Source organism: Mugil cephalus, chromosome 23, assembly GCF_022458985.1.
Source record: "Mugil cephalus isolate CIBA_MC_2020 chromosome 23, CIBA_Mcephalus_1.1, whole genome shotgun sequence".
NCBI lineage: Eukaryota > Metazoa > Chordata > Actinopteri > Mugiliformes > Mugilidae > Mugil > Mugil cephalus.
This window is the reverse complement of record NC_061792.1, coordinates 11,604,928-11,631,639: the sequence shown is the minus strand read 5'-3', so window position 1 is coordinate 11,631,639 and position 26,712 is coordinate 11,604,928. Positions and strand designations below refer to the sequence as shown.

Below are 26,712 nucleotides of genomic sequence, written 5' to 3'. Positions count from 1 at the left end.
GCTTTTGGAGGTCAGTACGGATTGAAGAAAGGCTGTATAAAAAATGAACGTCATGACAACTCCTCAAAACTCAAGCCAGAGAATGAGTAGCTCCGTGTTAAAGACGGTTTCTGTCATTTTAGGTAGTTAATATAATACTGATGTATGTTTGTTCAGGTCTTTGATGCTGTTTAAAAACAGGATGTGACATCACGGTGATTGACAGTTGCCACTGGCACACGGTCCCATAGGGACCTGTTTTCAATGTCTCTTTCAAGATATAAGGCTTTAACCTGATTCTGTGTTGGGTTGTGGTGTCAAGCCCTTAGTTCGTCTCTGATTAAAATTCAGCATCCATGCCGGAGTCTCTTCCCCCTCTAAATCAGCTCAGTCAGGCACCGCGGGGAAAAGAAACTGCCCATCTTCAACGGAATTAAAGTTTTAATAAACTGTTGTCTTGCTCCCAGCCCGGCTCAGCCGTGACGCGGCATTAGGGGATCCGGTATCTGATTGGTCGCCCGCCAGCGGCACAGGGCGACGAGGGGGCGTGGAGGAAGGTGGGCGGGGAGGTTGCGAGGAGCGGGGCCCTCTGCAGCAGCAGCAGCAGCAGCAGCGAGAGCCTTCCAGATGGCTGTGATTTATGAACCTCTCTGAACGGCGGGACTAATGAACGCTACTCGACATGTGTTTGGGATGGAGGGAACGTGTTCGGCCATCGCTCCGTCTTTGAGGAGGGGGGGGGGCCTTGGACGCTGCATCATAACCGCTAATGGATGGCGAAAGCTGCGTAGACGCCGGGCTCCCAATCCATCCTAGGCGATGGACGTGAAATAAAACGGTTAGAAACAACCACGCATCCCTAAAAGGAACGGCGCTAGGGTTTGTAAACATAAGCATGACAAATTAAATCAATTTGCAGAATTAATTAGCTGATTAGATTGGAATTTTCGTCCAGAACGGGAGGCCGGACGGTAGCCATTGCTCTGCACCTGGACAAACAGCATGCGCGCTCATTTTATGTTAAGCCAAATATCCCCCTCTATGATCGAATCCGAGAGTAATTATTTTTGTCGACTACTTATGTGATTACTGTGCTTTTTTTTTTTTTTTTTTCTCCAGCTGCAGAGACGATCACAGTTACCTATTTTTTTTTTCATTGTGGCTGAGTGTAATCCCTTTACATGGGCATGTTGGCGCTGCCACCCGGTCCTGCGCTCCAGGTGAGCATTAGCGCAAAGGTAAAAATCGATACTGCACGGTGCATTCAAAAATGGCAACTTTTAAGGAACTAAGGAAAATCGGCGCCGTTTATAAAAAGGTGTTTGTTGTCGATTTATAAATGTGAACCCGGCTTTGAAGTGGATTCAGATGTCGCCTTGGCCCACGTAATCCCCCGAACTGAGGGGAAACATGGAGGCTTTTAATGATGTTCACCTGACAACAGTTAAATGTCATTAGACCCGGAGCTGGGAGCTAAAGCTAAAGTTAAAATCTATAAAGTTTTATCTTTTGAAGCAATACTTGTCTAGTTTGTTTAATATGTACAAAAAGTCTTTCCATACGTCATATTTATACTCCAGAGTGACATCAGTCGTCTCATTTCACACATTTTCTCCAAAAAGTCAAACTATTAATTTCTGTTTCAATCTTTCCGCTTGTCTGCTGCTAAATAATCTATGTAAAGACGACTGAAAAGCTCCTTCCAGAGTCAATAAAGCCTCCGATACAAACCCCCTGTTGTATTGCAGGTGTACCTTATGCACATTTACACAGGCGCCAGAGTACACGATCGTCGATAAACGTGTTTGCAGAAATCAGCCGCTCTCTGTGATTTATTCTGCGCTGAGGACTCTGCAAAGTGTATCCTTTGATTTACTTATTTTTATTTATTTTTTATTTTTTCCCGTGGCCCTCTGCGGGTTGCTACGTCTCTGTGAATGGGAACAGGCTTTTAAAGCACAGCAGGGGTTGGGAAGCTGCCACAGATGGCTTTTTTAACAGTACACGCGTTCTCAATCAGCTCCAGAGGGATGTTGATCCTTTCAAACACCCAGGGACAACATAAACTGTGAGACCGTGTTAGCTTGACATATGTTTAGATAATGTACATACTGTAGGTGCGCGTGCAGGGATTTGCCGAGGCTTTCCGAAATTGACTTTTACACGTGTACAATCGCCTAATTGCCGCCTCTTAGTCTGGTCTGGAATACATTTAATGAAGCTGTTAACATGCATAGCGAGAGGGAGGAAAAAAAAAAAAAGTCATGTCAATATTCCCTTTTCACCGAGAGAAAAACCTCCCCTGCTCCCACAGGTTTCGAGACACGTCAATCATATCTGTCCGAGCGTGAGATGCCACCAGAGTGGAAGGGTTATCTGAGGAAAACAAGTTCAGGGTTAAGAACACTTTTAAAAATTAACTTTTCTTAGAAGTTATGCATGTAGATGGCCGAGCAGCTGGGAGATTTTTTTTTTTTCCATTTTTTCCTGCGGATTCAGTGCTTCACGTTTTAGTAACTTCTCAAAAAAGTGTAAAAATGGCAACTATTTTTTTCTTTTTTTTGGCACATCCCAGTTGCCAGGCAACCAGCAGAGACTCCAGGAAGTTTGCAGGCCGAGAGAAACACTCTGGCATGTAGCAAAATTGTGTTTCCACACACTCGGTGCAGACTTAACAAGACGAGATGTGACATGTTAATCAGCTTAAGAGGCTGCAAATTTTGCCCACTAGCTGTTTCTCCGAGCAAATATATGCTAAGCTAAGTTAGCGCTACCAATCATTTATTTAGCCTCTGGCAAGAAAACATGCTCTTCTCCGTGAACTGTTTTTATTTATTATTTTTCTTTTAAAGCATTTGCACTTTTTGGACTTTTTCATGAAATGAAAAAAAACACACTGATTGTACAATTATTACCCCTGCCTGAAGGGGGAGACAAATTTTCAGCAGTGTTTATTTAAATGTGCAGCTATTTTATTAGTTATTAATTAATTAATTAGTTAGTTAGTGTCACAAAAAGTGGAGAAAATGCTTTTGAACATATATGTTGTGAATTATTATTATTTTTATTTATTTTTTTAAATGGCCGTTTATGCTAATTTTGCCCACACTAGGTTGAAGCCTCTCACCAGAAATGTGAAATGCATGAAACTGGATGAGGGTGAAGTCACAACCCTATCAACATACTGTGATTTAATGAGTTTTGTCAGTGGCAATGGTCGAGAGGTGGAGATGAATACGTACAAACAGGTTCCACTGAAAATAAATTGTTCACAGTGAACCTGCACTTGTGAAGTGTGAACTTGCAGAACACTGATCGACATTTTTGTGTGTGTGTGTGTGTGTGTAACCTGTCAAACTGGTGCGAAACCACGTGTGAAGGTGGACTTTTATTATTAATGCCTCCCCTTCGGCCCTTACTTTCAAACAATTTTTGTTTTGTTTTTTCAAAAAGTAATGTAATAAACTTATAGTGCTTGGATATGCTTTTGTATTTACACAGCAATATTTAATGTGTTTATTTCACACAATTAAATGTTCGTGTTGCCGCTCTGCCAGTGATGATTACCGCAGTCATTTAACATGTGCCCTTCTGTATTTGCTCCTTTCAATGCTGGCAAAGTGGCTCCCTCATTTGCACAGAGACACTAAAATGGCGATATGGTCTGTTAATCGTCAGGCGGCATCCCCGGCGGCCGCCTTCTGAGTCAGACAGAGGGAAAGTTCTTAAGTCAAGTGGGAGGAAGCAGAACTGCAAAGGAGTAATCATGAGAATATTACTGCACAAAAGAACTTGAGCGTAGACAGCGAGGAGGAAGGGAGGTTGTAATTTTACAACAGTGAGAGGGGCGATAAGATAGCACCTTCAGCTTGTCAAAAGCTAAACTGCAATCAAAGGACAACACTGAACTACGGGGGAGACATTTGAAACTATCTCCATCTCAACAGCAGAAGAGGTTTTGGAGAAGGTGTAAATCAGCAGAATATGAGGGGTCCGAGGATAGAACCCAGTGGGACGTTGCCAGAGAGGTGTAATTTTCCATCAGCAGGAAGGACAAACAAATAACACCTTGTCAAAAGTTAAAAAGACAATATTCAACTCGAAAGTACAAGGAAACCTTTGGGACTATCTCCAGCATCAGTATTCTCACGATTATGTGACTTATTGACTTGGAGAAGTGGTAAACAAGCACAATGTGAGGGGTCCAAGAGCAGAGCCCAGTGGGACACCCAAGCTTTGCAGGGCTGTGCTAGACTTCTTTATTAAAACTCTAAAGAAATAATCCTTTCACAGTGAAATTATAATCATTCTTTTCTATCTGGTTAGAAGGAGTTCATCCTTTTGATGGAGGAAAAAAAAAAACAGGACAAGCTGAATGTCTAGCTCCAAGGTTGCCTACTCGGCTATGTTATTTACAAGAGCAACATACTTGTTGTACGTGCAAGGCAACACTCAGACAAAAGAGTTTAGCTGGCTCAGACCCAATTACACACCACGAGATCCTGCCGTGTACGTGCACCAACACCCATTGATGCTGAATATGCAGGTGGGGAGGATCTGTAAAAAGACTAGTGCCAGCGTGCACATCTTGACGTCTCTCATGCAAACAAACAAAGCAACAAGAAAAGCTGAGACAGGTAGAAGCAAGCCGCAGAGAGTTACTTACTGAATATTTCATAATGTTTTTACTGGCCTGTCAGGAGAAGAAGTGCAATGTGTGTGTGTGTGTGTGTGTTGATACAGTATATTCGTCTCCGTATGTGCAGATTTGAAATGTGTACACATGTGCTGACTATTTTGGTTTTTGGTATTTTTGTGTGGGCTGCTGTCATGTGTGTGGGGGTTGGGAGTGACAGGTTGGCTTTGTGATTGGCCGTCAAAGCAAGTGATCGCTGGGAGAGCCCGCGGCCGGCTACCAGTCAGTTCATCAGGGCTCGGTGATGCACCAGAGAGCAGGAAGGCCACATGATGATTCTGGCAGGGAGGTCGAGATTACTTGGAGAAGCCGGGAAAAATACACTTTTGAAAAGCTGAAAAGCGAGTCAAAATGCTACAATCTCTATCAAAAAATAATCCTATGCTGCCCTTGTCATGACCAAATATATATTTTCTCCGACTTTATGCGGATGATGTGGCATGATAAGTCAATGATTTAAATCACTTTCTGAATCAGCATGTCTTCATGCATTATACAGTTAAATAACAGAATGGCTCCAGCGACTATCAACATGGGTTGTTTTCAATTTTCTGTCAACCAGGAGTCTAAAAGTTCCTGTCCCATGTTGGACCACAACTTTGTGACTTAATTGGCATATTATTATCATTATTCCCTTTTGGGGACTCACGTTTTGGGTCGTTTTAAGAAGTAAAACAACTGGGGTCGGACACGACCACAATAGGCTGCATAGCTACAGATGTTTAAAAAGCTGAAATGAGCATTGTTTTCGAGCCACCTGATAAAGGCTACACTAGGTAAGTTAATGTGGAATTTAAACAAATTAATTTTGGGGAGTTTATTTTTTTGACCACTTGGGGGCAGTAGGGCTACAACTTTTTTCTTCGGTAATATTGATGGAGTAAAAATGAAATCCTTTGATGACCAAACAACAAACAATACACTTGCTAAGTCAGCATCATTTCATACAATGATTTTACCTCTAACTCAGGGGTCGTTTTTTAAGGCAAAGGACCCTAAAACTGATGGAGAGATTAAGTAAGGACCCCCTACCTACTAATGTCTTCTATATTTACCTCTGCGTGGTGCAACCTATAAATATATAGATGATTATTATTATTATTATTATTATTATTATTATTATTATTATTATTACCATTTTGCATTCAACATTAAGCTATTCAAATAATACACAGGTCCAAATATATATATTTTTTTCCAAATATGTGCAACTGTAGGGTGTCTGTGCCAAAAAAAAATTGTAGGGGAAATTCAAAAAAAAAAAAAAAAGTATAAAAATGTCTAATACACTAAAGATTTTACGACCCACCTGCAGTACCTCCACGGACCCCCTACGGTTCACGGACCCCCTGTTAAAGACCTATGCTCTAATTTAATCATATTTTTTTCAGAGCAGGACAATTATTTTGACTGGTAGTTTTTTTTTCTGGCGTTACCTTATTAGTGAATGAAAGCAGAGAAAATCCAGCTGTTGTATTTGGGTCTTTACGGCTTTACACACAAATCAAGAAATAAGAAACAGATGGCACAGAGAAAGTGAAAAGTATTTGTTGTAGGCGTTATTCAAGCTGTATAAGTGATGCAGAAGTCAGGAAGCCTGGAAATCTTGTTAGAAAAAAAAAGCAATTTGAGAGCCACAGGGGAGCTCAGGGTCAGTCTAACCCCCTCCTCTTCCACTCTGGTCATTTTTCTTCACTCTTGATGTCCCCCGACCCTCCTCCCCTACTCTCTCCCCTTTGTTTATCAGTCTCCCTGTCATTGTCTCACTCCATCCCCTCTTCAAGTCCCCTCCCTCCCTCCTTCTCCCTCAATCTCACTCAGTAACAGGTGAGTTCCCAGAACTAATTACAGGAGGCTATCCAGGTGCAGCGGGCCGCTCTTAGCAGCGAGGGAGCGCAGGAAGGCTGTCTAATAACATTTTCCACTGCCTGATTAAAAACAGCCCATAAATCACTTGTTCACATGGGTCTATGCACACGCACGAGCATGTATATACACGCGCGCACCCAGTCACAAATAGAGCCATCAGCCTTTAATACACACTAAAATACTGTACAGCCAATTTGAAAGCCTGAAGGACACACATATCCACACACCTTGTCTCGCTGCCACATAAAGACAGCACGAATTATATTTATACCTTCACATAATGTTATAGTGCAGTGATAGATTTTATATAGCTGTAAACACGCGTGCAAAGAATACTTCCAGGTTTATCTTTTTAATTTGCGTGATGAGGCAATAAAAATGCAAACAGGACAATAATCACCTCTATCAGGAGTCCACACAAAGGGAACGAATGGCTTTGAGATGACGCAAAGTGATTCTCTGACGAGTTCTGACCAAAGCCAGGAGGTTTTAACAACAAACGACCATAAGAGGACGCAAAGCCACGCTAACGCAGGTTAACCCTCAATGATTCAATCGCCTTAACTGGTGTTTTTTTTTTTTTTCCAGTAAACTAGGAGTTACAATAGTCATATTCATTTCATGAAGCTGCATTAGCCAACCTGTAAACACAACAGGCAGATACACCTTTTAGCAAATTTTTGGTCTCCTCCACCTCCTACTGCAAAAAATGTGGTTGATTAAACATTTTATATATTTTTTTTTATTCTCCCTCACAAATTTAAATTTATTTAAATGCACATTAACATGAGTGCAACATATTTTAGTAAATGGATAAGGGATAGCTTAATATTGAATGCTAAATTCAAAATAATAATGATGTATATTTATATATAACACCAGATCGAGTTTAACATAGAACACATATAGTAGGTAGGGGTCCCTACTTAATTTCTGCATCAGTTTGGGGTCCGTGGTCTGAAAAAGGTTGAATCCCCCTGCTCCTCCATCTCCTGGTGGAATTATTTGGCTTAATAGCGGATAAATGCTCCACTTTCCATCAGCTTGTTGCTAATTCTACTTGTATGCAACAAATGCAACATATACAGCACATACATCTTGTTATAATGTTATGGCGCAGTCACATATTTTTCTTTTATAGCTGTAAACATGCATGCAAAGAATACTTTGGAGTTTATCTTTTAATTTGAGTGTGATGAGGCAATAAAAATGCAAAGAGGACAATAACAACCTCCATCAGGAGTCTGCACAATGGGAACAAATGGCTTCGAGATGACACAACTGCAAAGTGATTTTCAGTGATGAGCGGAGAACTCATTAATGCATTCCACTCTTCGACACTAACTCCCGCGCTATTGATTTTCCCCCGCCAGCCACATTTACTGTTTACATCTTTCTTACATGACGGAGCGAGGAAATGAACACGGGAAAGACGGAAACATGTGGGAGACGGTGGACACGTGAATAAATCTGCACCTCCTCCTTCCCTCTGCTATATATTAAACAGCAGAATGTGGGGTCATGACAGGGGCTAAGGTAATGGTATTTTTTTGTCATTATCAGCTGTCACGTGGGCAGATATTTTCTCAGTGAATCAATAAATCTTTCAATCCGTTTAACTGCAATTACCAAAGGTCAAAGATCATGACTGCAGATTGCTTGTTTGACCAATAGCTCAGAACATAATCCATAAATCATGTAAGACAATGAAAACAGGAATTGCTAAGAAACTGAGATGCTGGAGCTTTCTCGTTTTGTCACGATACGATGAATTATTGCGATATTATGATATTGCAATATATTGCAATATTCTACATAGTTCACTGAAAAATTTTACATGCACATTGTATATATGTACATTAGATGACAGTGTTAACTCACTGGACAAATTCATCCAAATGATCCATTTCCAATTTATTGCAAAAAGTGGTGGTGGAGCCCAAAATATGACTATTTCTATTTCATTTAAAATCGATACTAAGACATTCAAAATCGATATCGCATCAGAAGATATCGCGATATTATTGACATATTGAAATTTCTTCCCACCCCTAATCAGCCAAAGCAAGGAATGAAAGATGTTCTCTCAGTCTCTGCTGGTTCTAATACATGTGCAGAGCCAGGATCGTGCTAACTGTGAGGCCATTATACCGAGGGTTATCTCCACACGACAGCAGTATGCTCACATGCATGCTGCCCCACGCTCTGATCCCTCTAACTTGCCCCCACCGAGGCTCATATGCTGCGGTGACGTCGCTTCAGGCAGCTCCCTTGCACAATAACCCAGTCAGTAGATTAGCAGTGATAGCATCACCGGGGCTACCCCGACAAACAATGGCCGCTCTCTCTGCTCCGCACGTTGACGCAGGGCCCATCCCGTGTGACACTCTCTGGTTTTGAAATGTGTACACAAAGCGATTCCTGTGGTCAGAGCGTTCTGAGGAGTTCTCCTTGCATCTTTAGGAGCCTGTCAGACGCGTACTTTCAATTTGATGGATCGCCTCGCGAGCGCGGGGTTTCGATTCGAGCATCAGGAGGTGAAGGTTCGATATCACGGCATGCGGGCTTCTCCTGTTGAAACAGCAGCGGGTGAAACAACGTCGCGAGATAGGTGTCAAGAAACGAGGCGAGGAGTGAAACCCAAAACGACAGCACGGTACTGCAGGGGCGGGAGCAGCTGATTCCTCCCGCTGCTCAGATGTCAAGCTGCTTCGCGAAGGTTCACGCTGAGCCGCCGCACGCACTGCCCGCCTCACACAAACGCACCCCCCCCAAAAAAACATGCTGTCAGATAATCAGCAGATCTAATCGCACACTAGCTGCTGCAGAGCATCCAGGATCACCCAGGGATTGTAAAATTATTCAACTGATTCTTAGTCGAGCAAAACCACTGATTAGAGTCGGACTCAGTGGTAAGCGCCGCACTGTTAACCTCGCTCATTTTCATTTTTTTTTTTTATCATTCCTCACAGTTTTCTTGAATTCCACCCAGGCTCTGCAGGGGATCCACAGCCCAGTGAAGCCAGGAAGACACCGCAGATGGTTGAGCATGTTGAGCGTGGGGCACACCGAGTGCATCTCCCTCCCTCTGAGCCGCTGATGGACTATCGGGCCTTCTCATGATCACTTACTGAAGTAGGAATCCCGCAGAGAGATTATGATTGGGCCATAATAGGCGGCTAACTGGGAGGTCCTACATTTTGATTCAATCCTTGAACTTTCTCCTCCACTTATCTGATTCCTTCTCCTAGTCACTGAGATGCGTGTCGCATGGCTGAGCGCTAAATTAAAACTTCTGCAATTATCTGAAGATTTCAAGACTAATAAGAGAAAGAGACTCGAGGAAATCTAAAGTGTGTGTGTGTGTGTGTGATTCTGCCTCGGTGCCTGTGTGCGTTCCCGTTTTGCATATGGTTTTGCTGACGCGGGCGGATGTGGGCGCCGCATCTTCGCTCAACGTTGCGAGCCTTGAGCTGGAAAGAAGGGCAAAAACCCAAAACAGCAGAAAAATCCAAGCGTAAGCAAAAACCTGAAATAAATACACGTAAACAAATGCGCGCAGCCGCAATCTCTCCCTCTTATAACTAATTTTCCGCGTTAGCAGCTCGGCAAGGTTTCTTTTTACACAAGACTTTACAGCGGGGTGACCTATGAGAGGGATCACCCTCTGCACATGCACGCTCAGGAGGTGGCAGAGCTCAGGCGCCGAGAGCCTCCCGTTCTCTAAATCCATAACAGGCAAAAGACTCCCATTAAACAACCCGGGAGCGACACAACATCCGACAAAGCCGGGGCCATGCTTCACGCCGAGCTCCACGCGCTTCATCACAGCAAAACACTCTCCACAGCTCACAAAACCCGGAGCTACCTCGCCACATAACAAATGGTTTGGTTCGGGAGGCACGGCGCACCCTAGGACACAGTAGCAACTTTCTGTTTTCGGTTTCCTTCGGTTATACAAGCGAGCGGTTACGTAAGGAGCTGTGCTGAAAGCGGGGCAAGCGCCTCACACCTTCCTGAAAATGACAAGTGGAGCAGTCAAGGGTGTTTTGGGGTGGGGGGGAGAAAACACAGTTTATGTGTGTGTAACAGCTCAAAACAAGTATCCCAACTAAGAGCATCCTTGCACTACGACTGCAAGCAGTCATGTTTATATCAGCCTGTAGCTGACATGTGAAAACACGTCAATCATCAGCCGAAAATGAAAAGTCCAAAGCACAATCCTCTCCGGGGCAATGATTGTGCTGAAAACACAGGGTGGAAGGAGTGGAGAGCCGGGGATCAGCATTCATAAAGCTAACAGGCACTCACTCTTGGAGGGAGCGAAAGAAGAAAAGGGAAAAATAGTTTGCTACACTCCGAGACGAGAGATCGATGGGGCAGTCTGCAGGGCGGCGAGAGGCCGCAACGCATCTCTGGCAAACAACACACAGGAATTCTTCATATGTCACGCAAACAAATGGAGTGCTCGTACAATACTGCACAAACAATGTAAAGTTAGTGTGAGGAAGCCATGGACAGGGCTAATGTATCAGTTAAGTGTACTTCATCTTTGGATTGACTAAACTGGCCGCACAAAAAACAAAAGGTGTTTGGAGCATTTTGAGTCATTTAACCTCCTGTGAAGCAAAATATAAAACTGTTTATTTTAATGCAAAAGCAGAATTAGAAACAATGAAATCCCAACGTCCTCAAACGAGTACTTGTGTTCAGTTTGCAGATAAAAGTGTCTACTCATTAGGACAACAGGTCTAAATGAAGCAGAATAAGCTGCAGCGAGCCTAAAACGAGGACAGCGGGTCTCAGGAGGTTGACCTAATAATTTAATACTGAAACGATGACAACAGACTCAGAGCTGCCCATAACTCTGATGTGTTCACACTCAAAAGTTCACGTGGTGTCAACTAGTTTGGAGGTGACTCTGAATAATGTCCTGTAAATGTAGCACCTTCTGCTCTCCCTGCCGGCATAAATAATGGATTCATCTTTTGTCCTTTGTCCTGACACCGGTGATTGTCTGACTAATGACAACCTGATCCAACGAGAGTCGAGCGAGCAACCACTCCATCAGTTCACGGAGACTAAAAGTCTTTAAACATGTGTTTGTGGTACGGATTCCCCAAGACGCATTTGTTTGCACAATTTTTGTTTTTGAAAAAGCATGTAGTTTGAAGAGCCCTTCTGTGGATTGAACCGTCTGCCGTCCCTTCATGTAATCCCAGATCCAGGGGCTCCGCTGGGGCTACGTATCTGTTGCAGGACTCCTCTTTCTTCTCGTCTCTGAAGATCGTTCCTTACGGCCGAGTCTGGGATGATGAGAAGCCTCCCTCGCGGAAATGCGGCTAAAACTTTTACATGGCATTACATGTTGGTTGGATTTCAACTGAAAGTTTGTGGTTTCTATGAAGATCCTTTTACAGTGAATAAATAAACCCACGACCTTGGCCTCAAAGGACTTCCAAGCTGGCTCCCGGCAGTCATGATATTATTGTCTAAAACAGTACGAGTGGTAGAATAATCCACATTAAAGTCATTTCAGTGATGTTAAAAAAAAAAAACCCTTTTGGCAATGAAATGATAATAATTTCATTTGAAGGGCTGTTTTGTTTTGGTGGTGTTGTTTTTAAATTCCCACACATAATTGGCCAAACGCAGATAGTGAGGACGCCGGACTGAAGGCAGTTACATTTTGTGAGCAAACGAAAGCGTCGGCAGTAAATATAGTATTCGTCGTCAAGCACACAGAGAAAAGTCCTTGAGTCACGCAAGAATCATAGTGGGAAGAATTCATTACAGAACTTCTTCTTTAAAAGTAAACTCAACAGATGAGGCTGAAACAAAACTTGTTTTGTTTTTTAATGTCACCGTTATTATCTCCAGATTAGTGGAGTGGTTTTCACGAGGGATGGAAGTAAACTTGATTCTCCTCCAACAAGAGGACAGGTCTACAGTTGTTTAACAGCTCTGTGGGGAAGCATTTCCAGCTAAACGGTAATCTCAGAAAGCAGCAGGTATGTTTACCGTTATAGTTTGCTTTACTGGCATGCTAATGTTTGCTAATTATCGGCTAGCAAAGTGCTAATTCATTCAAAAAAAATGTACATACTTCCAATAAGGTTCTATAAGTTCTGATTGGTCCGAACTGACAAACCAGACTTTTTGAGACAAAATATGAACCTAGAAGGATTTCCATTGCATACAGATGTTGTACACGCCCCCTAGTGCACAATGACTCATCAACATTTTTATGTCGAAGCCGAACTCGTTTGGGCCTGACACTGTTGCAGACTAAAGCACAAAACATATTTAGAAAAAGCTTAAATTTCATTCCACGAGGCCTCTGACACGGAGGACAGTTGAGACTGACAGGTCCATTTTGCCGGTATTTGGTCAAAGAATTGGACAAATTAAAGGTGTGCTGATGCTAGAAGAGGTGCCAAGGGGTGGAATTAAAATGTCAGATTTTACTATTCAGACTCAGACCATCAAAGTCTGCATCCACTTTTATTGAAAACACATCAATAGTGCGGGAACACAAGCGGCGTGCTGGACTAGTTAAAATACCAATATCTTATTCATTAACGATCATGTACTGATTGGAACCATGAGTTCAGATTTATGTAACGATTACACATACTCAAAAGCTCTAATTTGAATATTTCCTAAAACCACTGTGTGCAAATTGTTTAACAGAGACAAAAGGTGATTGGGTTATTCTCTGTCTACATATATATATATATTTGTAGACTGCATTGTGCCTCGAGCAAATATTCGACGCCAGTTTTTTAATTAAGCAGACTTTGTGAAAAATTATGAATCGGCGCTATACGTTTTGTGGCCGGCGAGTTGAGTGATTAGTCATTGTGTTAATCCTCGCCTTGAGGCGCGCCGCTGTGAGAGACTCGGTTGCTGTGTCTAATTCCGGGCGTTGCAAAGATAATGATAAGAGTGTAGCAGGCCTCGGGGGGCGCACCACTCGCCACGTTTGTCACTAAGCATTTCACGGCGTTTTCAAATGAGGGTGAAGAGAAATAATGCAGGAAAAAGGTTGAGATGCTGTAAACCAACAAACCCGGCCTGTGGGATTGAATTCAGCATAGTTCATAGTTTTATTCTGGGGGAAACCTTTTAGAAAACATTACAAAACATGGCAACACAGAGCTAGGGACTTTATGAAAGCGTGTACAACTACTGTGTTATAGAGAATTGCGCATGAAAAACAAGAATACGTTGCCAGGATGAGCGTGGGGAAGGCTTTGTCGAGTGAGGTGAAAAGGTAAGGAAGAAGTGTTACAATCACACAGGTTATTTGGGGACACTGGGGGGCGGGGGGGGGCTCAGTGAACTCCTCATTTCTGTGGGGCTTTATGTAGCGTGACGGTTCCAAATGAAACCCCCCGATCGTGTGGGAGCGCTCTATTAATTTGTGGCTCAGGCCGCCTCCTTGGGGAGAGAGCTGCCACATCCAGTGCCGCATTCCCCTCCACAGCTCCCAGCGAAGCTCCTCGTTGCTTATTGACTGAGGATCCGCGCTGCAATGTTTCTCTGCGTCCGTGGCCGTGGCCCCAAGTGCCGAGACGATCTATCATTTCTTTGGTCGCCCCGCTCCAGACTTTACAGGATGGATGAAAAGCAGCGTGAAATAAAAGTAATCTCAGTTCTCGTAGCAATACACGGGTTTTCGTGAGGTGGAATACACTCTGTTCCTGCAGCATGGCATGCCCCGAGAAACCTAATCTGGTTCTGTTGCAAAGTTCTCAAAGTCCTGTTGAAGTATGACCACTACAGGCAGGTTCAAGCAAACAGGAACATTTAAAACGGCCAAATTAAACAAGCCAATGTTATCACGAGCTATAAATTGCGCAGGTCTTTCCCTGGATGCTGCGATTGTGTTTCGAGGATCTGACTCAACAACAACCTGGCTCCAAAGGCGTGTGCAAGCGTACGAGATCACAAGGCTCTCTTAAGACTCACGCCCTGAAGCGTACACAACCACATGAAAGGCCGGCCAAAGCTGGCGCCCTCCCCGCTAATCTTCACTGCTGATCTTCTACCTTTCAAAAACAGGCACAAACAACGTGAACGTAATCCGGCTGATGAAAAAAAATGCGCAGGGTTGACGAACCCCTCATTCGGTGACTGATGCGGGAAGCGGCGGTATAACTGGGATCATGCATCCTGTGCAGCTACTGAACACAAAACAGGAAAAGAAAGATGACTAGGTAGGGCACTGAAGTGTATCCAAAAATATCCTCGGCAGGGCCCCTCATGTGGGGCACGCCGATTTCAAAGACAAAGAAGGAGAAAAGTTATTTCACCTGGAGAGCAGTAAACACGGCGTCCGATCTAAGTAAAGATAAGACAGGTTTCTTTAATTACTGGGAAATCTTTTGTGTATTCCCACGGAGGCATACGTCCTTGGGAGTTCTTTCGGATGGTGGGCGGGGAGACAACAATCCCAGAGCAGCCACATCGGGAGTAGGCCAACGAGGAGCGAGGAGATGCTGAGCAGATAAACAGAGTAATTAAAAACACGCCTACAGTTTGCCTTGCGCGCCTTATGAGTACCTGCAAGGCGATCATTAGAACTTTGAGAGATAATAACACGCTTGGCAGAACACTGGAGCGGCTTTGCTTGGAAATTTCCTGACCTCTGTTGTTCAGAGGAGAGTCTAGTAACGTTAAATCCATAGGTCTTAATAACTATATTGAGCAGCAAAACAAAAACATCATTAGCTTTCCAGAGCAAATAACATTAAGCATGGATGCTGCTTGAAAAGCTTCCCACGTAAGGCGGGGAATGAGAGGGGGTTACAGGATATCTTCCCCCTACAGGCACTAGTGATGAGACTAGTGTGGGAGGACCACGAAACCGAGCGAGCACATGAAAAGAGGGAGAAATGAAAGGGAGAAGAACGTGGAAGAGTAGTACAAGACGGGATAGAAACAAAAATAAGCGGGCCCACTTCGCATTAGGAGATTCCGTTTGAAGATCATCCGGGATGGAGAGGCAATCAGGAGAGCGGAGGCTGTTTGGCCTCACCGCGAGGTACAACGGCCACATCTCTCAAGTGTTCCTCCTCCTCCTCCTCCTCCTCCTCACTCTCTCTCATCTGTTCCATCATCAAGAACTGCCTCCCTTAAACAAGCACGTCGGCCACCAGGCAAGAAATCCGAGGATCGCTTTTCAAGTTGGGCTCGGCATCGTTTCCTAGCAGAAACAATCCCGTAAGGAAGACTGGGAGGCACCAGCGGGAATAGAAGCGGGGTTGAAACAGAACGAGGTCTCCGTAATACAATGCCTATCTTATCTGCTGCTTACAAAACCGTTAGGTATTGTATTGAGGTGTGATTGGCAGCCAGGCTGATCTCCTTGGGCGGGTCAGCGACGGCATGGCACGCTATTCACTCGAGACTCCATCAATCACAATTTGGCTTAATTAACCAGCAAGAGCGACGAGCCAAGAGCACGCTGTCTGAATGGATGGATGGATGAATGGATACAAGGGAAGTGTGATAGATATAATAAAGCACAATACAGGAGAAGATCATTTAATACTGAAAGCCCAAAGGAAAACTCCAGGCCACCAGAGGAAAGAGAACATAATGGCTGCCTGGTTCAGGTAACTAGACTCAGCTAAGAGGATAGTTTTTCACATTTTCTTACATCTTTATTAACTGAGCTTCGCACAAGTTTGTCCAGAGATGTTTGCAATACCACTTATCTAAGTATTGAAGACGCAACAACCCCTCTAAGGATGCAGGAAAATTACGCAATAGGCGAAAGAACATCTGGCATAAGAGGTTTAGGGGTTAGGTTTAGGGTTAGGGGGCATTTGTGAAGGATTTTAAAACACACAATGCCTACTGAATGGACTTTGTGTTGGTTTCGGAATTGAACAATGAACTTTTAATCTAAATTGGAGGCCAATTAACACCAACGAGAAGAACGTCTTGGTGAATCTGGTGAAGATGTTTCCTTTCCAAATTCAAAATAATGCAATTTAAAAGAGAATACTTTGAGAAATACCAAGGTTTTAGTTTGTTCCATCAAAACTTTCAGCTTTGACATAAATCGCCACTTATAAACTTTTTCTTTTTCTTCCAGATATGTCTTCAAGGTAGTTTCAAGGGTGAAATCCGGACTCAAACTTTCAGGCAAACACAATGATATGAAGATCTAAGACAAGTCTGTGACAACAGGGCAAACAACAGTTTTAGTTTCACACCATACATGTATACATACAAAAGCCTATTCAACAACTAGCAACACAGACGTTTGCAGCAGGAGCTACAAGGACGGAAAATAAATAAACGGCATCAGACTTTCATTGCCATTCGTAGAAGCTTTCAGTCCGCATTAAATACGTCTTCAAGCTCCACAATCGGTGAACAATTATTCTAAACTTAAGGCGAAAACCAGCGGCGAGGAGTTTCTAAGATATTACTTTGGAACTGGAGTAAACTTTCCAAGGTTCTGTAAATCGCCTCTATAAGCCAGTCGATACTTAGCAACACTGCAAATTACAACATGAACTACATGGACATAGAATAACTTAAAGGGATCAGACATTCACTGCCATATTTAGACTTCTCTGTTCCAAATACGTCTTCAAGCTCCAGAGCAGCTACTAAATGGTGTCGGTTTCAAGGGTAAACACTGACCTTTTCAACGAAACGATTAGGCGAACACGAACGAGAGGAACGTCCAAACCTCATCTAGTAAAGAGTTTTAGTTCCACATTTAAACTAATGCTATGACCGGAAACTTACTTTGAGAAAAATAAACACAGTCTAAGCATAAGTCTTCATTACTGGACACATGGAGGGAAGATTTAAATGCAGACATCTCAAACAGTGATTGGATCACAGCCTGTAAGAAGGCACAGACACAAACAGCCAACACTGGCTTAAAACTACTAAAATACAACTGGTTAATGCAGACCTATGTACCTACGAACTTCATAGATACAACAACACCACAACGGATACATGTTTCAAATGCAAGCGAAAAGGAACATTTACACATTGTATTTATGAATGTGATAAGATTGGAACATTCTGGAGAGAGGTGATGGATAACATAAGAAACATATTGTCAATAAACATTTACTAGATCACAGTATGATGTTGTTACATGTTTATCCAACAGATCTAAATCTGAGAGCTAGAGTTCCCTATTTCCCTATTACAGGCAAAGCCCCCGATAGCTCTGAACTGGAAAAAGTTTCATTGCTTACATTAGGCGTTGGGTTAAGCGTACGGTGTATGTACACTTGTATGAATAAAGGGATATGGAAACCACTCAGTGTTTTTATAAAAAACAGTGATATAGCAAAGCTTCTGCAGTCTGAGAATTCTGACTATTTCACGTAGAGGACATGGAAAGAATCCTACGTCTATTCATGTTTTTGCTGGGGTGCCATCTATTTGAGTTGTAATTTGCACTTTATACTAATCTTGTGATATAACCTTTGTAATTTTGTGCTTTGAATATGAGAAAGAGGGCGGGTATGTTGGTGTCCGGCACTAGAAAGCTTCAGAATCCAACCCGAGGGATTACCACAAGCTCCAACACATGATACCCTGCAGCAGTAGTAGTAGTAGAAGCCACTCCCTGGCCTGTCTCATCACATTGATAGGTGTGTCCAAAAGCCCGCACCACTTTCTCATTAGTGTCTGCTAGCCAGCCGAGCTACAATTAGCATTAGTCCCTCTCTCAATCACTGTGATGGACCACACAGACATTCGGGAGCCTCGGTGGGCTCAGACTAACCAATGCTCAATCGACGGAAGGCCCACATCCAGCAAGTTGAAAAATATTGTTCTTCCCCTGCCGATACGCGGCTCCTCTTCATTACGGTTGTATCTGTGCCTTAGCACATCCAGCCGCCCGTTAATCTGTCATCCAGCCACTCCTCCCCGCCATCCGTCCCCGAGTCCAAACCTCATCTGGTATTGTGCTGGCAACCCGTCACCACTTCAACTGCTTCAGTCTTTTATTTCAGTCACCCTCCATGAAAAAAATAAATAAACTCCCCTTCAACAGTGACTCACGCAAGGGTTTTACTATTTCTGTGCAGGCTTTTACCGACGTCTGGACCGATTCACTGTCCACCCTGATGTGTCTGTGCAATTTCTGTGAAGTTCTTGTCTCTCTTTCACTGCTGTTTCAATCTTAAAAAAGGCCGTAAAACTATGACAGCAATTGGAATTTGGTGTGCAGAAAATAAAGCCCGTGTGTGCACTCAGTGGTCGTTTTGCAGGTGACCCAAGTAAGTGCTGTCGATAAGTTGTTTTCTGGCACAGTGTGTCTTTGCCCTCAGCTGTACCTAAGTCATCAGGGTGCACCGACACCAACAGATGTCAAGTATTGTGTTTTCCTGTTTGAGGAAATACGCTGCATCTACAATTTATTCTACTTCTAAAAAATGATTTTGCTTGGAGGAAACACAACTTTGATAGGTACCTGCTTTCTGTGACTTAAACATGTTGACTTCTTATCAGTCATGCCTAATGTAATAAAATAAGGATTCAATATACACACTGTCTGTGTTTTAATATTTAAACCTGACGCTAAAGATTTTTTTTCATCTTACTGCCAGCCCTCCGGAGCAATATCCCGCCGCATTCACCTGAGAATGAATACATTTAAATAAGTAAACAAATTGGAGAACTATGTCAAGAAGATAAAGCAACGGCAATTTCCAGGAGCTCAGGCAACCTCTAAAACCGCATAATTAACTCATTTTTCATGTCGGAACACAAGGAGACACTGTGCTTAACATCTTTCATGGTTGTCTGTGTTATTTAGCCGACTTGCACATAAATCTTGTCGGCATTAATCAAATCACATAGCTGAGAAATCAATATTATGCGCGGAGAGTTTACAGTACAGACGCACATCACGGTTAATTTAAGACTCCCATTAACATCGTTGAACCCTTTCACCCCCGCACACGCATCAATATTAACTTTTAAAAAAGGTATTTGAGGTAAAAAGCTTGGTATGTGTATTGACTGGGCGACTAGACTCCGAGAACAATGGATCAATGTTTTCCTGCAGTGTCCAGACCAGCTGAGGTTTAAGAGGAGAAACCATAGACTGTATATAAATATGGATGACGTGTCCCCACTTCCTTTCGTTGGCCAAACTGACACTTTTTTCCCAGTGATACGGGGCGTCTCCAAAAACAATTACAACTCTCACGGTCCAATGGACCGCCTTATGGAGCAGTTGGCGTGGCAACTGGCAGTCACCATTATGTCATCCTGTCTCTATAGCATCAAATAACAAACTAAAACAAAACTTCTCCATAGAAATGACACTTGAACATGCATAAACATTATATTTAGTACCTAAATAAATATATTGCATGTGTATTTTAGTTTGGCTCAAGTCCCATCCACTAACATGGAGGAGGTGGAGCTTATGACCTATACTGCAGCCTCAAGCCACCAGGGGGAGCTCTACTTGCTTTGGCTTTGCTTAGGAGGAGGGGTCTTCAACGTTTTTCAGGTCAAGGAGCCCCAAACTGATGAAGACATTAAGTAGGGACCCCCTACCTACTATATGTGTTCTATATTAAACTAAGCTATTTATAAATATACATTATTATATAAAAAATGTCTAATCAACCAAAGACTGCCTCCCGTTGAAGACTTATGCTTTAAAGGAGCAGTTCATCTGTCTTTATACAGACTATGGGAGGAACAGGAAGTCTGGCCACATTCAGATTTGCGAGTGCAATGAATTACGTCACAAAAAAACTTCTCCCGCACTTTAAACTTCACATGTGATTTATGTCAAACGGGTGTGAAACAGACCCCAAGGCTTCAGCGTGGTTATTAATACGGTTTAAGTGGGTCACTCAAAAAGAACAGCACTGAAACTGAAGCGCTCCTCAAGCTCCGCTGCCATTTTCCTGAGCCCTCTGTTCCTCGTTTAATCGCGCCCGCCGGTGCCTCGAACCCAAAACTTTGGAGAACGGCCGCGTGAAGTGCGAAGTCGCTTCGTGCCGGAGCAACAGAAAGATAGTGAGCAACAGGAGAGGGGGGATGAAGACTCTCCTCCATCCATCTGTCAGCCGGCCAGCGTGCCCACTGATTCTGTTGTCACCCTGGCATCCCGGCTCTGCCCATTAGCCTGCTAGTTAGACTGGCATTTAGACTGGCAGGACACACAAACGCAGGAGCCAAAGGGTCTCCTGCTTGGCGCGCGCCAAACGGATGTAAAACCGTAGACAAGCCCACAGGAGCGCCGCGGCAACATGCAGCAGCTGCCTCCTCCAATCACATCACTCCGGTCTAATTTGATTCCATCTCGACAGGATTCGATTACATTTTATTAATTTTGGCACAGTGCGACTCCATAGAGTTTGGATTCGATCGCGGGCAATGCAATTTAACCAGACGCAATCAGATTCACTCGAACTGAATGAATTTTTAAACATAATCTCTTCCTCCTTCTATATAAATCTTCCCGTTGCTCACTCCATCATGCCTGATTCTCCCTTTCAGGATATGGAAGCAAATGAGGGGCCGCCAAACGCCTCCTGAATGCGGCCCCCCGACTGCTTGGTGTAGTCAGCGCTTTCTTGGCTTCTGGTTGGGGGAGACTCCCTGAGGAGAACATTAGTCACTTCCATGATAATAATGGTTAATTTGAGTGAAAGCAGGCAGAAGTTGGCAGGGGCCACTGCAGAGCACGCTGCTGTTTATGCTCCACGCATCACAAATAACTTTTTTTTCAAACCACGCCAAATGCTCACGTACTGGAGCTTGCAGCTGGAACCCAAAAAAAAATCCAAGATGTGTCAGAACAAGACAATCGGTCTTCTCGTATTTGCAGGTCTCTTAATCCTTGATGCTAATCGCGTTAGCCGAGCTCTGGGAGCAGAACAGCTTGTGCACAAGAATCCTGAAAGCTACACTCAACTTTATCGATGATGTAATAATTGTGGTTATTAAAGCCGAGCTGCAGAGGCTTTGAGTCTATTTCAGGTTGTTTTATTTTCTTTGTGGCCATTTTGAAAATCTCTGGTGTCATTTTGGTACTTTCGTGTCAACTGGTGAAGTTGCTTTTGTCTCTCTGTTGATGTTTAAACTCTCCTGGTGGTGACTTTGTGTCTCTTGGCAGCTCTTTCTAAGTCTCTCTGAGGTTGTTTTTGTGTCTTTGTGGTCAAAATATATATTTTTTTACCACATTTTGAACCTTTTTGAGGTAGTTTTTGTTGCTTTACACATATGTGTAGTCTCCTGATGATGATTTTGTGTCTTTTGGTTGCACTTTCCAGGTCTCTTTGTCTCTCTGGAGTCATTTGGTACTTTCGTGTCACTTTAAGTATGTTAAGTGTTGTTGTCTCTATGTTGCCATTCTGAATCTCTCTTTTGAATATTTTGGTAGCTTTGCGTCTCTTGGTGACTGTTCCCAGTGTCTATTGTGATTTTCTGTCTCACCCTTAATGTTTTGGCCTGCTGCTGCCCATTAAGCGTCTCTTGGTGGCTCTTTCCGAATCTTTTCGAGGTTGTTTTTGTCAATTTTTTTGCCAAAATTCGTCTATTTCTTGCCATTTCGAATGCCTTTGGTACTTTTGCGTCTTTTGGCAGTTGCTTCAGATCTCTTTTTGTCTCTCTGTCATTCACTTCGAGCCTCTTCATGTATTTATAGTCCTGTGCGGTAGTTTCACCTGTTTGCATTTCGAAGCTAGAACTGCTAATAGTGGCATCAAAGTGAGCCTCTAGGCCACCGATGTATCTGCGCTTTTGTACACATGATGAGCTTATTCAACAGGAATTAACAGGAGCTTCCAAGTACTGCTAAAACCGGGCATTCAGGCTAAAAACGAGAGCCCACTTTTTAAATCATATACGCCGGGAACAGACTTGAACAAGTAGGAGTTGGGAGAACACGCCAAAGCCGCGTCTAAAAGCGACCGCTCGTTTCCTTTTCCCGTTTTATTTCTGACATTTTCATTTTCGGCGGCAGCACCGCGGCTTGGCGCAACAAGCCTTTTCTCGTGCACCCAGGTGCTTAGATTCTAACACCCTTGTCCTGTCTTCTGTGCGATGTACAAATTCAAAGCCGAGGCCTGGGCTCGTCAGACAGAGCGCTAAAGGGCACACATGAGAAATCAAAGAGCTCACAGGCAAATAAATAGCATATCCATAACACCGAGATTGCCCTTTGTACAATTCGGGGCCCTGCTGACTCCAGTCGTTCCTTAAATTGATTTCTCATATGCAGCTGCCTCGAGGGGGCGATTCCATTTTCATACATACACGCCGGCCCCTCTATACGTGCGCTCCCCGTCCCAGTCTATAATTCAAATAATGCAATCAATTCCACCTTACAGGGAGAAAGAAAAAAAATGAGACACAGGCCATTTCTTTTGTGAACAGCTTTGCATGCCTTTAATGGGAATTTGTGAGCGGTAATGCACGTGGTGTCGCATCAAGTCATCGGATCAGCGGGAAAACGTAGATATTTAAAGAAGTGCAACTTAGAGACAAGTGGTGGGAATTTAAAAGCTGCCACGTATGATGCATTTGCTTGTTTTGAGGGCGACGTAACCTAACCCGTGCTCGAGACTCGGCTCGAGGCGCAACGAGAGACACTTAAGCACAGCGGGCATAAATCTCTTCGACCCCAAGCCACTGACGTGTCCCCCCTCAAGAGACACGGCGAGATGTCTTAATTACGCCACTTAACATCACACCGGCGAGTCCCGAGCGGGCCCAAGCAAGCATATAATTCACTGTAGTAGGAAGAAGCGTCTGCAAAAGCCAAATACATAAACCTTCGAAGGATGTAAGCGCAGGGCGGGCGGGCGGCGGCGAACTGGGACTTCAAAAGCAAATGTTTTCCTTCAGGAGCCGGAGAGGATAGAGCTGAGCTAGCGAAGGAGCGGGAGCCAGGGCGCCAACAAGTCCTCCTCCTGCTAGGAATGAAGTCTGTTCCATTCACAAAAGCACAACATCTCGTCGAGGCTCCACCGCAACTCACGTCCACCCTCTTTATTCACGTTCGAGCCGGTTGAACACGTCCTACGACAGGTGGAATTGTGTGAACTTTATCGCATACAAAAGCGCGACAAGAGTGGAAATTGGTCGGTCGGGTGATGTAATACAGCTGCAACAAAGGCTCCCGTTACTAACTATACCTCGCTTTGTTTGACTTGAGTCGGATTAAACGTAATAACAGACAAAAATCCCCCCCTTCCCTCATAACAGCAGCGCCTATTGATTAAAAATGGCAGAGATCCGAGGCGCCAATAGACTCCTTTTAGGTCCTTTCTTTTTTTAAAAAAAGAAAGCGGTGCAGATAATAAACTCTGTGTCTCAGTTCCCTGGAGCGCCTCAGTTGTGTGCGCAACAAATCTTTATCCTGGAGCTTTGGCTCTGTTTTCATGCCACAAACAACCAAAACAAACAAAGTGCACGGACCCCGGACTGATGCAGCCAAGGCCAAATAGGGCGGATGCTTGACTTTGCTTAGTGTGTTCGACAGAAGTACACATTAGTAGCATCAGAGGGGTTCATAATGCTAAAATTCATGGTGATGTGTTTTTTGTTTTTTTTTTGTTTTTTTAACCCCTGTGAAGCTGGAGGTCTGTGCAGCACCCTGAAGCATTGCACAACTTCATTTATGATTGCACATTTTGTAGCCAAGGGATCCTTTAAATCCTCCTCTAAATCCCACTTTGAGAACCCGGAGGACTTCAGCAATATAATATGTGAATGCAACACGCTTTAACGACCGGTGGCTTATGGCTTCACTCTTGGCACCACTTTGCAGCGCTCTACCCCCACCTGCCGTTGTGCGCCAGGAAGCCAGTGTGGCCACACTGGCAAATAAATAAATAGAAAAAAGAAAAAAAAAATCTACAACTCCTTCTGTTTGCTGCTAAGTGTTGAGATCTTTTGTTTTTCTCCAAGTAGGGGAGATAATTAGTATCCTCGAGAATGTCTTGGAGAACACCTTGTTTCTGCGCATTTGTTCAGGCGCTCGGTGGGATGTAAGAAGCTCCCCGTGTGCGCGGGTATTCTGCATTTCAAGAAATGTGCTCGCAGTGGATTTGAAGCCGCCCGCCTGCTCAGACGCGGGGACGCGCCCCACTCACCGGCGAACAGTTAAGAAATGTGACTTAAAAATGCGTTTCTCTGAGCGCCCTTCGGCGGCGGAACACTCGCTTCAATGTTTCCAACCCGCGGCGACGCACGCGCGCCGCAAGCGCAAGCGTCCACACCGGGCGCCCCCCGCGCCCGCGCGCGCGAACCCCAATTAACTGACAAGTGCCACTCCGCTTGTCACAAATCCGGCGCCTATTCCCCAAAAACTTTCGGAGGCATTTCCGCGCCGCCGAGCCGCGCGGCGAAGCTCCCATTATCATGCGCAGCGTTACGCACGAGACGCAGACACCGGAGAAAGACGCTCCGCCGCGCAATCTTCAATCTACAGTATTTTTTTTTCTTTCTCTGCACTGCGAGACGGAGTGAACTGGAGAGCGTGAGGTTTTGGAGATGGGGGGGAAAGGCGGCGGTCTAAACAAATGTGAGTCAGACCGTAACGAATGTCTTCATGTATGAAGCCAGTTTAAGTTAAGAGGCGTCAGATTAAAGACGCGATACACCTAAAACAGCCCCACGCGGGCGCCTCGTAAAAATAAGAGATGGAGAGAAAAAAAAATAAAGAATAAAGACATGCTATCCTATGGAGATAACAGTTTGTATCCGGAGAGTAGAGAGTGGGTCTCTCACGAGCTTGCCCACCCCTAAAAAAGGACCCCATCATAATCCCCCTTTTCAGTAAGAAAAGCATTCTGGACCCTGCAAGACGTGCCCCAACTACAAAACAACGTCCAGTTAAACAATCCAGCCCTCTCTCTCTCTCCCTCTCTCTCCCTCTCTCTTCCTCTCTCACCCCCAGCACCCCCTTCCCTCCCCTCTCTCCCCCTCCCTCCCTCCATCCTCTCCGCCTGCTGCAGATCAAGATGGCAAATACACTCAACTTGTCCACAAAGTCACCAAGCTCGAGGTTTCCACGCACTCGCGCACGGCCCCTCACCTTGACTGCCGCAGACGAGCACCCCGAGGAGATGGACGAGTTGGAGCATCATTTTCGGGCACGTCTCGCGCCGCCGGACGCTGCTTTCGGCTGCTGCAAAAAATCGACAAGGGCGACACACACGCTCGGCTCCGTTCATCCGCCGTCTTGAGCTCCGCTGGCGACTGATCTGCCTCAGCTCCTTCCTTCCCTTCCTTCCTATATGCGCGCTCCCGCTCGCCGCTCGTCCACCGCGCTTGCTCTGCGCTCTGCGCCCCCCAGCATCACTTGTCTCCAACCCTCACCGCTGGAAGCTGCTGGTGGGAAACAGAACAGAAGGAGAAACGCGCACGACTTCACGTAACAGCTGAGAAACCTTCACAGACATATTCATACAGCGGCGTCTGCAAACATTTAATCGGGAGCCATCTAGAAAGTGGCAAAGCCTCCTCTAATATGTGTGTGCGACATCTAGGCACCTGGAATCCACCACCTATAATCCCTTTTTTAGCGAGAGCAGCAAATATTGATTTCCAGAATCTAGGCAAACATGCAAAACACGAAAACTAAAAATGCTGTCTCCTATGAATAATGCAAAAACTCCCGGAGCCAGCCAACTCCTAAACCTCCCTGACTTCGTAGGAATGTTCCAAGTCAGATACAGAAAAAAAAAAAAAAAACTCTATGCACCACATAAACAAGAAGGGGAGACCACTGGTGAAAAATCTCCCAGTGTGCCACTGCAATCTCATCACAGTGCTGGTATTGGGTGCGTTACACAGTATCTTTAAAAGAAATTGTCAGGTAATCCACTTGGTCACAGCTCCCCTGTTAAGTGAGAGTTAAATCACAGATAAAAGAATGAACCCATCCGTTCATGTAGTGATACCAAACATGAGAGATGTCCATGACAAATCCACACATCTTTATCTCCCATGCACCTTTTAAGATGAATTTACACGTTTGTTAGCTCATCGTTCTAATGTTACTATTACGGCTAACTAACTAACGGCTAGATTATTTTTTCAGGGGAAATAATAAATATCAAACATAAGACAGAGTTGTTACAACTCATTTGGACAGAAAAAAATAGGAGTTTTTAGTATTTTTTAAACATGTGGAT

General features: G+C 44.2%; 1 protein-coding gene across 4 annotated transcripts in view; it reads right to left on the bottom strand.

Annotated features, from left to right (window-relative positions):
- The window catches only part of LOC125000873 (neural cell adhesion molecule 2-like), a 236,867-nt gene extending 210,632 nt beyond the window's left edge, over positions 1-26,235 (bottom strand). For 2 of the 4 annotated variants that reach the window (XM_047576614.1, XM_047576615.1), the window contains exon 1: positions 25,611-26,235. In XM_047576614.1, coding sequence (XP_047432570.1) covers positions 25,611-25,749 — 139 coding nt within the window. In that variant the 5' untranslated portion in view covers positions 25,750-26,235. The remainder of the gene's footprint in view (positions 1-25,610) is intronic. The other 2 variants (XM_047576616.1, XM_047576617.1) reach the window with 1 other exon arrangement.
- Between the last annotated feature and the right edge of the window lie 477 nt (positions 26,236-26,712).